This window comes from Bos javanicus, chromosome X (genome assembly GCF_032452875.1).
Source record: "Bos javanicus breed banteng chromosome X, ARS-OSU_banteng_1.0, whole genome shotgun sequence".
In the NCBI taxonomy this organism is placed as follows: domain Eukaryota; kingdom Metazoa; phylum Chordata; class Mammalia; order Artiodactyla; family Bovidae; genus Bos; species Bos javanicus.
The window spans coordinates 143,684,106-143,699,496 of NC_083897.1; the positions used below are offsets into that span (position 1 = coordinate 143,684,106).

General features: G+C 49.4%; 1 protein-coding gene across 8 annotated transcripts in view; it reads left to right on the plus strand.

Annotated features, from left to right (window-relative positions):
• The window catches only part of DHRSX (dehydrogenase/reductase X-linked), a 263,342-nt gene that overhangs the window by 105,842 nt on the left and 142,109 nt on the right, over window positions 1-15,391 (plus strand). For all 8 annotated transcript variants that reach the window (XR_009734803.1, XR_009734804.1, XR_009734802.1 and 5 more), the window contains exons 4-5: window positions 710-811; window positions 13,128-13,335. Coding sequence is in view for 3 of the 8 variants with exons in the window: in XM_061408286.1 (XP_061264270.1) it covers window positions 710-811; window positions 13,128-13,335 (310 nt within the window). In the remaining 5 variants the exon portion in view is untranslated. The remainder of the gene's footprint in view (window positions 1-709; window positions 812-13,127; window positions 13,336-15,391) is intronic.

A 15,391-nucleotide genomic window follows, 5' to 3' on the forward strand; every position in this document is an offset into this window, starting at 1 on the left:
TTAAAAAAGGAAACATGCAAAAGATAAGTGCCTAATGTTGCTTTTTTTTTTTTTTTTTAAACCCCTGGGCTCAGCCGACATACAGCAACTATTGATTTTTATTTGTTTTTTAAATTTCTAAATGCATACAGTAAAGAGTCTGCCTGCAGTGCAGGAGATGGGTCCTGCTCTTTGCAACCCCATGGACTGTAGCTCACCAGGCTTCCTCTGTCCATGGGGATTCTCCAGGCAAGAGTACTGGAGTGGGTTGCCATGCCCTTCTCCAGGGGGTCTTCTGGACTCAGGGATCGAACCGGGGTCTCCTGGAGCCTCCCCATGGAGAGAGGAAGCCTGGTGAGCTACAGTCCACGGGGTCGCATAGAGCAGGACAGGACTGAGCGGCTAACACTTCAACTTTTCAAATGCATCCTCACCTTCCCAGGGTGTCGTCCGGCGGAGGGGTCACCCACGATTCGCAGGACGATGACCGTGCTGAGTAACTGATCCTGGACTACGCCCACCCCTTACGCAGGCTCCCTCTGTTATTTTTTTTAGGGAAAGCATTGAAAACACGCACTCCCTTGTTCTCAGGGGCTGGGTGACGTGGCACACACAGCTTCCTCTGTCTGTACTCCAGAGTATCCTAACATGTCCCTCCCGAGTGAACGCTGATGGACTGTATCGTGTGTGGTGCATTGAAAGCTGACCTCGCTTCTTTGTCTTCCTCCAGTGGAGTTTCTGTATTGCGACCTGGCGTCCATGAGGTCTATCCGGGAGTTCGTCCAGACGTTCAAAATGAAGAAACTGCCCCTCCACGTCCTGGTGAATAACGGTGAGTGATGCAAGGCTGTTCTTCGCGTCTGCACCTCTGTGTCTTCCCTGCAAATAGATTCATCGGTACCGTTTTTATAGAGCCCACATATATGTGTTCATATATGATGTTTATTTCACTCCTTCAGACTTCCTTTACTCTGTGTAACAGATTCTAGGTTCGTCCACATCCCTACAGCTGAGTCAGTTTCATTCCTTTTCGTGACTGAGTGATATGTCCCCAATTCTTCACTCTGAATAAGAGGCTGATGATCGAGAGGGTGGAATGGCGTGGGATGGGGGGAGGCTCAGGAGGGCTGAGTGTATATTTATGGCTGATTCATGGTGTTTACAGAAAAAAAGCAGCATCGTAAAGTAATTTTCCTCCAAGTAAACAATAAATGTTTTTGCCAACAAAGGTCTGTCTACTCGAAGTTTTTCCAGTGGTCATGTATGGATGTGAGAGTTGGACTGTGAAGAAAGCTGAGCTCAGGAGAATTGATGCTTTTGAACTGTGGTGTTGGAGAAGACTCTTGAGAGTCCCTTGGACTGCAAGGAGATCCAACCAGTCCATCCTAAAGAAAATCAGTCCTGAATATTCATTGGAAGGACTGATGCTGAAGCTGAAGCTCCAATGCTTTGGCCACCTGATGGGAAGAACGGACTCATTGGAAAAGACCCTGATGCTGGGAGAGATTGAAGGTGGGAGGACAAGGGGGCGACAGAGGATGAGATGGTTGGATGGCATCACCGACTCGATGGACGTGAGTTTGAGCAAGCTCCAGGAGTTGGTGACAGACAGGGAAGCCTGGTGTGCTGAAGTCCATGGGGTCACAAAGAGTCAGGAACGACTGAGCAACTGAACTGAACTGAAACAATAAATTGGAAAAATGATGGTGAGGTCTGGTGAACTCCAGAGGCTAATTCAGGCACAGACAGGAGCTCTGGCAGTCCTTGGGGAAAGCGGGATTACCATGGAAATATAGTTTCAGTTATTGCTGAAGCTGTGTTCCACTAATGTGTTTGGCCTTCGCTATCAGGATAATCGATTTTAGGGTGTTGCTTTAAAATGAGGTAAAGTGTGCTCAGGGCTTCTCTGGTGACTCAGACGGTAAAGAATCTGCATGCAGTGCAGGAGACGTGGGTTCAATCCCTGGGTTGGGAAGATGCCCTGGAGAAGGAGATGGCAACCCACTCCAGTGTTCTTGCCTGGAGAATGCCACGGACAGTCACGTCTGACTCTTTTCGAGCCTGTGGACTGCAACACGCCAGGCTTCCCTGTCTTCCACTACCTTCCTTCCTGTCTCCCCTAGGAGCGTGGTGATGGTGTATGATCCTTTTAATGTGTTCTTGGATTCTGTTCACTACAATTTTATGGAGGAATTTTGCATTGAGGTTCATCAGTGACACTGGCCTATAATTTTCTTTTTTTGTGAGGTCTTTGTCTGGTTTTGGTATCAGCGTGATGGTGGCCTCGTAGAATGAGTTTGGAAGTGTTCCCTCTTTCCCTTTTAAGTATAGCAGTATGTGCATGTCCATCCCAAACTTCCTAACTATCCTTTTCGCACATCCTTCCTCCCAGTAACCATAATTTTTTTCTTTAAGCCTGTGTGTGTGTGTGTGTGTGTGTGTGTGTTAACTGGTCAGTCGTGTGCGACTCTTTGTGGCCCCATGGACTGCAGCCCACCAGGCTCCTCTGTCCAGGGAATTCTCCAGGCAAGAACCCTGGAGTGTGTTGCCATTTCCTCCTCCTCTATACCCGTGAGTCAGTTTCTGCTTCATGACTAAGTTCAATTGTATCATTTCTCTTTAGACTCTGCATATAAGGGGTATCATATGCTGTTTCTCCTTCTCTGTCTGACTAACTTCACCCAGTATGACGATCTGGAGGTTAATGCTTGTTACTTCCAATGGCTTTCTTTCATCCTTTTTTTCACGGCTGAATACTCCTCCAATGCACATATGTACCCCATGCTGATGGACATTAAGGTCAAACCACAACTCTAAAGGGAACGATACTGGGAATATTCTGAGTCAGCAGCTGCAAACCCATTTCCTGAGTTCTGGGACCAAGGCCCTGTCCATGGTACTGATGGTGTTCAATAGAATCCGCTGAGTTAACCAAAGCTATTTGCCCGGGACCCTCCTCTGGGATAGCAACTCCTCCTTGCAAGGCGATTGGTTCAAAGGAGTTGGATTCAGACTCCCCTGGTGGTCCAGTGGTTACCAATCCCCCTCACCCCGAACCCAGTGCTGAGCACACAGGTTTGATCCCTGGTCTTGTAAAAGTTTCACACACCCTGGAGCCACTAAGCCCGTGTGCTACCAGTACTGAAGCCCTTATTCCCTAGAGCCTGTGATCCGCAATGATAAGCCTGAGCACTGCAACTCAGAGAGTTGCAGAGAGTAATCCCCACTCACTGTAGCGAGAAAGAGCCAAGCAGCAGCAAAAACCCTGTGCGGCAAAAAAATCAATAAATGAAATTTTAAAAAAGGTGGGTGGAGCTTGTGTTTGTAGGACCAACTCCTGTTAAACCACCCCAGGCATCAGGTCTCATGGAGAACACCCCCAGCCGCGTCCCACAGGAAAGCTTTCCGAAGGTCATGGCTAGCTGGTGGTCCTCGCTAGCTTTGCATATTTAAAATTTATTTATTTATTTTTATTACCATTCTTGATGGAGATCACTTTTCTAGTCTTTCTTGAATTTGTTACAGTGTTGCTTCTGCAGTATCTGTCAGAGCAAAGTTTCATGTTCTAAAGAAAGCAGTCATGTTCTGAAGCTGTAAATTATGTCCATGACAGTTGGTGAAGTGAAAGTCATTCAGTCGTGTCCGACTCTTTGTGACCCCCATGGACTATACAGTCCGTGGAATTCTCCAGGCCAGAATACTCGAGTGGGTAACCTTTCCCTTCTCCAGGGGAATCTTCCCGACCCAGGGATCAAACTCGGGTCTCTCGCATTGCAGGCAGATTTTTTACCAGCTGAGCTACCAGGGAAGCCTAAGAATACTGGAGTGGGTAGCCTTTCCCTTCTCCAGGGGAATCTTTCCAACCCAGGGATCGAACCCAGGTCTCCTGCATTGCAGGCAGATTCTTTACAAACTGAGCCACCAGGGAAGCCCACAGTGCAAGGAAAGTCCCTAAAATTTATTATTAAAGAGAGCAATCAGGATTTTGCAGATGTTCGGCATTCCAGTCGGGGAATATTTGTGCACACAAATGGAAGGAGACTGCCTCTCTCCGCTGGTGGGGGAACTCGTGATCGAGGCTGGGGCTTCATCCACCCCGAGAATGATTAATAGTGGACGTCCTGCAGAGCCGGTCAATATTTATCATTTATTCCCGTCCAAATTTGATGGATCTCGTTTCCCATCCTTGTGCCGGAACTTGGACAGGTTTGTGTTCACTGCTCAGAATTTATGGTGTGTCCTTGCAGGAATACATCCCATCACTCTCCCAGATGAATCTCCCAACATCAAGGATTACTAAAAACTGTGTGTTCCCCCCGCCAAATAAATGTGTCAGTGGTAACCCTGAGAAAGAACAGAGATGGCTTGCCTGGCCAGGTACACAGTAACCCAGTTTTCACTGTTGATCTTCATTAGTTTAGGAACTCATAGCATAAATCAGCTCATGGACCAAGGACCGTTAGAGCTGGCCTTCCAGGCACTGGCCCCGGGGGGCCTCGGTGTCCAGAGCAGTCAGGAAAGCGGGGACTGGGGTCCGATTATTGAGGAGCAAGTGCCCAAATGTTGTCGTTGTTCAGTCGCTCAGTCGTGTCTGACTCTGTGTGACCCCATGGACTGCAGCATGTCAGGCTTCCCTGTCCTTCACCACCTCCCAGAGTTTGCTCAAACTCGTGTCCGTTGAGTCGGTGATGCCATCCAACCATGTCATCCTCTGTCGTCCCCTTCTCCTCCTGCCTTCAATCTTTCCCAGTATCAGGGTCTTTTCCAATGAGTCAGCTCTTCTCATCAGGTGGCCAAAGGATTGGAGCTTCAGCATCAGTCCTTCCAAAGAATATTCAGGACTGATTTCCTTTAGGATGGACTGGTTGGATCTTTCAGCTTTGGTAATCATCATCTTGTTCTCTACATCTGTGACTTTGTTTTGTAAATAGGTTCGTTTGACTGTGTTTTTAGATTCCATGTATAACTGATACCACAGGATATTTGTCTTCCTCTGTCTGACTTACTTCACTTAATATGATAATCTCTAGGTCCCTGTTGCTGCAAAAAGCATATGTCATTCTTTTTCATGGCCGAGTAATATTCCACTGTATATATGTACCACACCTTCTTTATCCATTTTTCTGCAACATTTTTCTGCATCCACATCTCGGCTCTTGTAAATTGTGCAATGCAAATGCTGTTCACAAGGCTGGGTGTTTCCGATCCTGCCGACCCCAGGCATCCTGGATGTACGTACATCAGAGGCTGTGAGGTGCTTCCAGCCAAGAATAGCTGCTGGTTGGAGAAGCACGTCTGCCCTGCTCCTGGGGCATGGGGCAGGCATGGTGGTCTTCCCTCCGTGGTGACAGGCAGATGATGTTATGGGGAGCACGGTGGATGCACTGAGCCGTGGACCCCTCCAAACGGTGCTCTCATTAATGATTTCCCCATTGACTTAAGGTAGATTCTGATCACCGTCGTTTGCTCTTTGAACGTCTGCCTTTTCCCTGGTCCATGGTGAGACCGTGTGTCTACTACCCCCAACCCTGGGGTCCCTCAGCCGCCCACCCCGTGGGTCCTGCTTGTGTGACGAGGATCTGGGGTCACGGTCACCCCCCTGGTCCTGACTCGCGTCACACGCTTTCTCTCCATTTATAGTGTGTGTGTGTGTGTGTGTGTGTGTGTGAAGTCGCTCAGTCGTGTCTGGCTCTGGGTGACCCCACGGACTGTAGCCCTCCAGGCTCCTCTGTCCGTGGGATTCTCCAGGCAAGAATACTGGAGTGGGTTGCCATTTCCTTCTCCAGGGCATCTTCCTGATCCAGGGATCAGACCGGCGTCTTTTACACCTCCTGCTCTGGCAGGCTGGTTCCTGACTCCTGAACCACCTGGAAAGCCAAGCAGCAGCTCACTTAATCATGGGTTTAGTCATGAGTGGGGACCCTGGGAGTTTTGAACCCAGCATCCAGGGTGCTGCCGTCCACACCTGGCTCCCCCAGTAGATGAATCCCCAGATGATCCGATGCGTCTGGCACACGGTGGGGTTGTGGGGCTGTAGGCACGACAGCGATGCCCGGGCCACCGCTGTAAAAATATATTTCCGCCCACAATGCTCTTGCCCAGGGCTTGCTCAGATGACCCTTGAAGATTTCCCAGGTCACCTTGAACTCCCCCTGCACCCGGAGCCTCCTCGCTGTCGACTGGAGTCAGAGAGTTTCTGCTCGAATCTGTCAGCGGAGTTTGTGTGTGGAGACCATCCGAGCTGGCACAGCCCTCGGGCTGCACGGGACTTGTCTCGTCCGTGATCGCTGGGAAATGCATAATCCGAACGGACTGAGTGAATAGATCCAGCCTTAAAGAGATGGCTCAGGGGGTTGTCCTTCAGCTCAGATCACCGTGCACCTGACCGCAAGTGCCCCAGCCAAAAAAAAAAAGAACACGAATGAGTCCAGTGGGTCTGTCCAGTAGCGTTAGCTCCAGAGCCCATCAGCTGGGCCGAGGTCTGGCCGTCCACACTCTCCTGGGTGGTTTCTCTGCTGCCAGTATCCGAGAAATCAAAGACCATTTTCCCCTCAGCTTCGTCAACAGGGATGGAACCCAGACCCCCTGCATTGCAAGTGCAGACTCCTAACCACTGGACCACGGTGGAAGTCCCCCAAGAGCATCTTGAGGATGTGAGAAGCAGCACCAGCTTTTTTATAACCTGGTCCTCAACTCCACAGGCTGAAGCGCTGGAGACACCTTCAAATTCCACCCGCAATTCCTGCCAACCCCCGTGTCCCCTTCAGCGCCCCTGTTCCACGACGTGGCGTGTTTTCCGATGGATGCGGATACAGCAAAGGGCTTCCCTGGTGGCTCCGTGGGCAAGAATCCACCTGGCAAGCAGGAGATGCAGGTTGGATCCCTGGGTCGGGAAGATCCCCCGGAGGAGGAAATGGCAACCCACTCCAGAATTCTTGCCTGGAGAATCCCATGGACAGAGGAGCCTGGCGGGCTGCAATCCGTGGGGGTCACAAAGAGTCAGACACGAATGAGTGACTAAGCACAGCACAGCACAACTGGTTCATAAATACCTGCTTTCTTGTTAATAATCATCTTTTATGAAGTACAATGGGTGTACAATGTTATATGTTGCAGGTATACAGTATGAAATGAAACTCTTGGTCCCTCGACTGTGTCTGACTCTTTCTGACCACAGGGACTGTAGCCTGCCAGGCTCCTCTGTCCATGGGATTCCCCAGGCAAGAACACTGGGGTGGGTTGCCATTTCCTCCTCCAGGGGATCTTCCTGACCCAGGGATTGTACCCGGCTGTCCTGCATTGCAGGCCGACTCTTTACCAGCTGACCCACAGTGTACAGGGTAGTGATTCACAATTGGTGAACTTGTAGTCCATGGATACTTATTATGAAATGTTGGCTCTGTTCCCTGTGCTGTAAAATATATCCTTGTACTTTATTTTATACCAGTGTGAAATGAAGTGAAAGTCGCTCAGCTGTGTCCGACTCTCTGCGACCCCATGGACCGTACAGTCCATGGAATTCTCCAGGCCAGAAGACTGGAGTGGGTAGCCTTTCCCTTCTCCAGGGAGATCTTCCTAACCCAGTGGTTGAACCCAGGTCTCTTGCAGGCGGATTCTTTACCAGCTGAGCCACCAGGGAAGCCCAAGAATACTGGAGTGGGTAGCCTATCCCTTCTCCAGCGGATTTTCCCGACCCAGGAATTGAACTGGGGTCTCCTGCATTGCAGGCGGGTTCTTTACCAGCTGAGCTATGAGGGAATTTTATACTAATACATACTGGTTTATACCTCTTAACCCTCTCCCCCCTTCTTGCCCCCACCCCTTCCTTCTCTTCTGCTGGTTACCACCAGTTTGCTCCTTGTACATCTGAGTCTGTTTCTTTGTGGTTATATTCACTACTTTGTGGTATTTTTAAGATTCCATGTACAAGTGATATGATGCAGTGTTTTATCTTTCCCTGACTTATTTCTGGTAGCATAATACCTTGAAGTCCATCTGTGTTTCAGCAAATGGGATTATTTCATTCCTTTTTTTTGTGACTGAGTGATATTCCATTTGACTGAGTAATATTCCGAGTAATGGGCTTCCCTGGTGGCTCAACTGGTAAAGAATCCGCCTGCAATGCGGGAGACCAGGGTTCCGTCCCTGTGTTGGGAAGATCCTCTGGAGAAGGGAAAGGGCTACCCACTCGAGTATTCTGGCCTGGAGAATCTCATGGACTGCATAGCCCATGGGGTCGCAGAGAGTCGGACACGACTGAGCGACTTTCACTCACTCACTCAATATCCTGTTGTATCTATGTCCACATCTTCTATATCCATTCATCTGTCGATAGACACTGAGGTTGCTTCCCTGTCTTGTCTGCAGTGAGCATTGGGGTGCATGTGTCTTTTGAAATGGTTTTCTCTAGATATATGCCCAGGTGTGGGAATGCTGGATTAGAGATGGAGATTTTGGATTTGACATATAAGTGATACTAAGCGCTATTTGTCTTTCTGTTATAGCTTACTTAGCTTAGTATGATCATCTCTGGGTCCAGCCATGTCTCTGCAAATGGCGTTATTTCGTTCTTTTTCATGGCTGAGTAATATTCCATTTTATATATATATATGTGTGTGTGTGTATGTATGTATATAATGGTCTCCCACATTGCAGGCGGATTCTTTACCAGCTGAGCCACCAGGGAAGCCCATGGAATATATGGAATATTACTCAGTCAAATGGAATATCACTCAGTCATAAAAAAGGAATGAGGGAACACACACACACACCCCCCCCCACATCTTCCATGTCCATTCAGTGTCAATAGACACTTAGGTTATTTCCACGTCTTGTCTGTTGTGATTAACACTGCTAGCAACCTGCTCCAGTATTCGTGGCTGGAAAACCCCGTGGACAAAAAGAACTTGGTGGGCTACAGTCCATGGGGCCTCAGAGAATTGGACACGAGTGAGCAAGCAAGCCTACAGACATATTGAAATAACCACAGTCCTTTGCCTGCATTGTGGACCACTGTCCCTCTGGTCCTCCCATGGGGTTGTACCCGGAGCTGCTGTTATCTGAACGTGCCACAAGGGTCTCACGTCCAGACTGGCTTTCTCCTGTGGTATGAAGTTGTTGTCATTGTTGAGTCACTCAGTCGTGTCCGACTCTTTGCGACCCCATGGACTGCAGCAGGCCAGGCCTCCCTGTCCATCACCAACTTCTGGAGCTTGCTCAAACTCATGTCCATCGAGCTGGTGATGCCATCCAACCATCTCATCCTCTGTCGGCCCCTTCTCCTCCTGCTTTCAATCGTTCCCAGCGTCAGGGTCTTTTCAAATGACTCAGTTCTTTGCATCAGGTGGCCAAAGTATTGGAGCTTCAGCTTCAGCATCAGTCCTTCCAGTGAATACTCAGGGTTGATTTCCTTTAGGATGGACTGGTATGCTCTCTTTGCAGTCCAAGGGACTCTCAAGAGTCTTCTCCAGGCATGAAGTTAGTCCTGCCTGGCTCCTGGCCTCCGCTGGGCTGGTTGACGAGATCCCCACGTGTGGTCTCTGCGCCAGAACAGAGGTCTTAGGAGTGCCAGCCTTCTCTCGGGAGGCTAGCTCTGCCCCGAGAGACAGAATTCTGAAAGCTGGGGTCTTTTCTGAACATGCCCTCGGATGCTCTACGACCTTGCCACCACCACCAAGTTCCACTCATGACAGCAGAGTTCAGGAGGCCACCGCGACTCAGGAAATGTGCTGCAGACTCTGTCTCCCGAGGGAACGCGTGTCCAGACACTGAGCAGGCTGGCTGTCCCTCTGCCCGGAGCCCTGGGTCCTTTCCCGACCAGCCTCATGTGAGCCGCGTGCCCCTGGAATGTACGCTGAGTACCCTCCCTTCTGCGGGCATGCACACAGCTTACTGAACGCAGCTTCGTCCCATCCACCTTCGACATCCAGGGAACTTATCTCCAGGGAACTGTCCACATTGTCTCCAAGATGCCTCTTGACCACCTCTGCCTGGATTCTTCCAGACAGCTTCTGAAGGGCATCCCCGACACACTCTTCAGAAACGTTCTTATCACACACCTTACTTTTCATCATATGTAAAACAGATATCCAGTGCGAGTTTGGTGTATTCTTAAAAATTTTTTTGTTGGGCTATAATTGATTTTCCAATGTTGTGTTTGTTTCTGCTGTAGAATGAAGTGAACCAGCTGTGTGCTGGCTTTAGTCGCTCAGTCGTGTCCGACTCTTTGCGACCCCGTGGACTGCAGCCCGCCAGGCTCCTCTGTCCATGGCATTCTCCAGGAAAGGATACTGGAGTGGGTAGCCTTTCCCTTCTCCAGGCGCATCTTTCCAAACCAGGGATGGAACCCAGGTCGCCTGCATTGCAGGCAGATTCTTTACCAGCTGAGCCCCCAGGGAAGCCCAAATGAGCTAGACGTGTGCATATATCCGCTCCCTCGTGAGCCTCCCTCCCAGCCCCCACCCACCCCTCTAGGTCATCACAGAGCCCCGAGCTGAGCTCCCTGGGCTATACAGAGCTTCCCACTAGCTGTCTGCTTCACACGTGGTTGTGTGTATATCAGTCCTTTACGCCGGCCCTTTTCTCTTCTATTCTTCCCACCCTCTCCTTCCCCAAGCGTCCCCCAAACTGTTCTCTGCGTCTGCATCTCTATTACTGCCCTGAAATTAGGTTCCTCTGAACCGTTTTTCTAGATTCCGCATATACGCGTGAATGTAGGGTACTTGTTTTCGTGACTTACTTCGCTTTGTATGACAGACTCTAGGTCCATCCACATCTCTGCAACTGACACAATTTTATTCCTTTTTATGGCCGAGTAAACCCACTCCAGTACTCTTGCCTGGAAAATCCCATGGACAGAGGAGCCTGGTAGGCTGCTGTCTATGGGGTCGCATAGAGTCGGACACGACTGAGCGACTTCACTTTCACTTTTCACTTTTCATGCATTGGAGAAGGAAATGGCAACCCACTCCAGTGCTCTTGCCTGGAGAATCCCAGGGAGGGAGGAGGCTGGTGGGCTGCCGTCTATGGGGTCGCACAGAGTCGGACACGACTGAAGCGACTTAGCAGCAGCAGAATATTCCATGGTGGGCTTTCCAGGTGGCTTGCTGGATTATGAATCTGCCTTTGATGCAGGAGACCCTGGTTCGATCCCTCAGTCTGTAAGATCCCCTGGAGGAGGGCATGACAACCCACTCCTGTACTCTTGCCTGGAGAATCCCATGGACAGAGGGGCCTGGTGGGGCTACAGTCCATGGGGTTGCAAAGAGTTGGACACGACTAAGAGACACATTCATTAGACATTCTATTGTATATATGTTACTTTTTATAGACTATCGTTTAATACAGGACAACATTTTAAAACATCTTTGAGCTTAACATCATATAATAACAGCAAACTCAGTTGATATGTGAAACTCGTAGCAAAGTTTCTCATTTCAGAACCACACACGTCTAGACCCCTGACCACTGTGCAGAAAATGTCTCTAGTTGAGGAAACCTGTTCTGTTTATATAGAGGTTTTGGGAAGAAAGACGATGAGTGGGTGTAGTCTTAAAATAATGGATATTGGTTCTATGTAATTTTCTGGTGTGAACTTTGCCAAGCCCCTTGACTTTTTTTTTTTTTTTATATTTAAAAGGCATTTTATTTTAAGGGGCTTCTCAGGGCTCCCCCTGTGGCTCAGCTGGTAAAGAATCTGCCTGCAATGCAGGAGACCTGGGTTCGATCCCTGGGTTGGGAAGGTCCCCTGGAGAAGGGAAAGGCTCCCCACTCCTGTATTCTGGCCTGCAGAATCCCACTGACTGTATAATCCATGGGGTCGTAAAGTCAGAGACAACTGATCGGCATTCACTTTCACTTGTCACCTTCAGGTGGTAAAGATTCTGCCTGCCAATGCAGGAGATGCAGGTTCAATCCCTTGGTTGGAAAGATTCCCCTGGAGAAGGGAATGGCAACCCACTCCCATACTCTTGCCTGGAGAAATCCCATGGACAGAGGAGCCTGGTGGGCTGCCGTAAAATAGTCAGAGATGACTGAGCAACTGAGCACAGTTTAAAGCACATTTTATTTTAACTATAGCTATGCGTATACATCAGCCCCAAACTCACAATCTATTGGGTTGGCCAAAACATTCTTTTGAAATTTTCTGGAAGATCTTACAGGAAATGTAAACAGTCTCTTTGGAAACCCAATATTTTGTTCATTGGATTTTAGGTGCTATATGAGTGGTCCCCAGCCTGTTTGGCACCAGGGACAGATTTCACAGAAGCCAATTTTCCGGAGACTGAAGGTAGAGGGGAGTGGTGAGGGTTTCGGGAAGACCCAAGTGCAGTTGCATTGATTGAGCACTTTATTGCTGTTCTTCGGTGGCTATGTTGTATCCGACACTGCGACCCCATGAGCTGCAGCACGCCAGGCCTCCCTGTCCATCAACAACTCCTGGAGTTTACTCAAAGCCATGTCCATTGAGTTGGCGATGCCATCCCAGCATCTCATCCTCTGTCACACCTTCTCTTCCCACCTTCAATCTTTCCCAGCATCAAGGTCTTTTCCAGTGAGTCACCTCTTCACATGAGGTGGCCACAGTATTGGAGCTTCAGCTTCAGTCCTTCCAATGAATCTTCAGGACTGATCTCCTTTAGGATGGACTGGTTGGATCTCCTTGCAGTCCAAGCGACTCCCAAGAGTCTTCTCCAACACCACAGTTCAAAAGCATCCATTCTTCGGCGCTCAGCTTTCTTTATAGTCCAAACCTCACATCCATAATGACCACAGGAAAAACCATAGCCTTGACTAGACGGACCTTTGTCTGCAAAGCAATGTCTCTGCTTTTCAAAATGCCGTCTAGGTTGGCCATAACTTTCCTTCCAAGGAGCAAGCGTCTTTTAGTTTTGTGGCTGCAGTCACCGTCCTTGGTGATTTTGGAGCCCAAGGAAAAAAAGTCTGTCACCGCTTCCACTTTGCTCTCATCTATTTGCCGTGGACAGGGCTGGACACTGAGGCAGGAAGGAGTGCTGGGAGTTAGGACCAGAGTCACTGTCCTGGAGCTTGATGGCTTCCCCATTGTCTGGGGGACAGCGTAGAATCTCCTCTCTCCCCACCCAGCCCCCACTCCTTTCTGACTGTCCTGAGGCCCCCTTTGTCCCCAGCCGGTGTGATGATGGTGCCCCAGAGGACCACGGAGGACGGCTTTGAGGAGCACTTTGGCGTCAACTATCTGGGGCACTTCCTGCTGACCAACCTCCTCCTGGACACCCTGCGGGAGTCGGGCGCCCCTGGCCGCAGCGCCCGGGTGGTGACCGTGTCCTCGGCTACGCACTACGTGGGGGAGCTGAACCTGGATGACCTCCAGAGCAGGTGAGTCGGGGAGGCAAGGGACGTCACTTGTCCCAGGCGACGTCGCTTCCCACCTCGTGGTCTGCGGCTCAGCCTCTCTCGTGGCAAAAACCTGCAGCGACCAACACAGGCAGACCTGGGAGAGGCTGTGCGTTTTGGTTCCAGACTGCAGGGATAAAGCACATATCGCATGAAAGCGAGGCGCACAAATTGGCTTTTCTTTCTACTACATCTGAAAGGGATGCTTACTCTAGCCTGTAATTTCTTAGATGTGCAATAAATAGCATTGTGACTAAAATAACAGGGTGCAGACCTTCATTTAAAAAACTCCTTTATTGCTGAAGAATGCCAACCGTCCCCTGAGCCTTGAGTGTTCAGTTCAGTCGCTCAGTCGTGTCCGACTCTGTGCGATCCCGTGGACTGCAGCATGCCAGGCCTCCCTGTCCATCACCAACTCCCGGAGCGTGCTCAAACTCATGTCCGTCGAGTCCGTGATGCCGTCCAACCATCTCATCTCAGCGACCTGTAATCTGTTTGTAAGAGTTCTTGTGTGGTCAGTACTTCTCTAGTGATCTATTTTATGCATGGTATCAACCGTGCATGTGTATCAATCGCTGTCTCTCAATTCATCCCACCCGGACATCCCCCTTTGGTGTCCATATGTTTGTCCTCTAGGTCTGCGTGTCTTTCTGTTTTGCAAATAAGAGCGTCTATACCATTTCTCTCCCTGGAGAAGGGAATGGCAACCTGCTCAAGTACTCTTGCCCGGAGAATCCCATGGATGGGGGAGCCTGGCGGGCTGCAGTCCGTGGGGTCGCAAAAAGTCGGACATGACTTAGCTACTGAAAACCTACCGTTTCTCTACGTTTCGCCTAAGTGTTAATACACGGTATTTGTTTTTCTCTTTCTGACTTCACTCTGCATGAAAGTCACAGCCTTTTTGCAGTAGTCACATCACAGGTCACTCATCACAGCTCAGCGTGACAAATATGATCCTCATGCAAAGGTTTAAAAGACTGTGAGAAAGCAGACCTTTAATTTAGATTCGGCTGGAAATATGTCCCTGAAGAAATGATAATACGAATCTCCTGGCAGCCTACACTTTTTATGTTACTTGTTTCCATCTCGTGTACATTCACAAAACGAAGCTCAACATTCAGAAAACGAAGATCATGGCATCCGGTCCCATCGCTTCATGGGAAATAGATGGGGAAACAGTGGAAACAGTGTCAGACTTTATTTTTCTGGGCTCCAAAATCACTGCAGATGGTGACTGCAGCCATGAAATTAAAAGACGCTTACTCCTTGGAAGGAAAGTTATGACCAACCTAGATAGCATATTGAAAAGCAGAGACATTACTTTGCCAACAAAGGTTCGTCTAGTCAAGGCTATGGTTTTTCCTGTGGTCATGTATGGATGTGAGAGTTGGACTGTGAAGAAGGCTGAGCACCGAAGAATTGATGCTTTTGAACTGTGGTGTTGGAGAAGACTCTTGAGAGTCCCTTGGACTGCAAGGAGATCCAACTAGTCCATTCTGAAGGAGATCAGCCCTGGGATTTCTTTGGAGGGAATGATGCTAAAGCTGAAACTCCAGTACTTTGGCCACCTGATGTGAAGAGTTGACTCATTGGAAAAGACCGTGATGCTGGGGGGGATTGGGGGCAGGAGGAGAAGGGGACGACAGAGGATGAGATGGCTGGATGGCATCACTGACTCGATGGACGTGAGTCTGAGTGAACTCCGGGAGTTGGTGATGGACAGGGAGGCCTGGCGTGCTGCGATTCATGGGGTCGCAAAGAGTCGGACACGACTGAGCGACTGATCTGATCTGATCTCTGATCTCATGTACACCTTGCTTATAACCTAGCAACTCACAGCTGTTAAGTGTCATGTCAGAACTTCAGAGCACCATTTTCAACTGGCCCTTCACTTCTATTTGGGATTAGGGCACTGTGAAATAAAAATTCTGTCAAATTTAAAAAAAGGATACGGCAAGAATGACAGAAATGTGACACAGAGACATCAGGTGGACAGACGCTGTTTTTAAACATGGCGCCAATAGATTTAGTCCACACG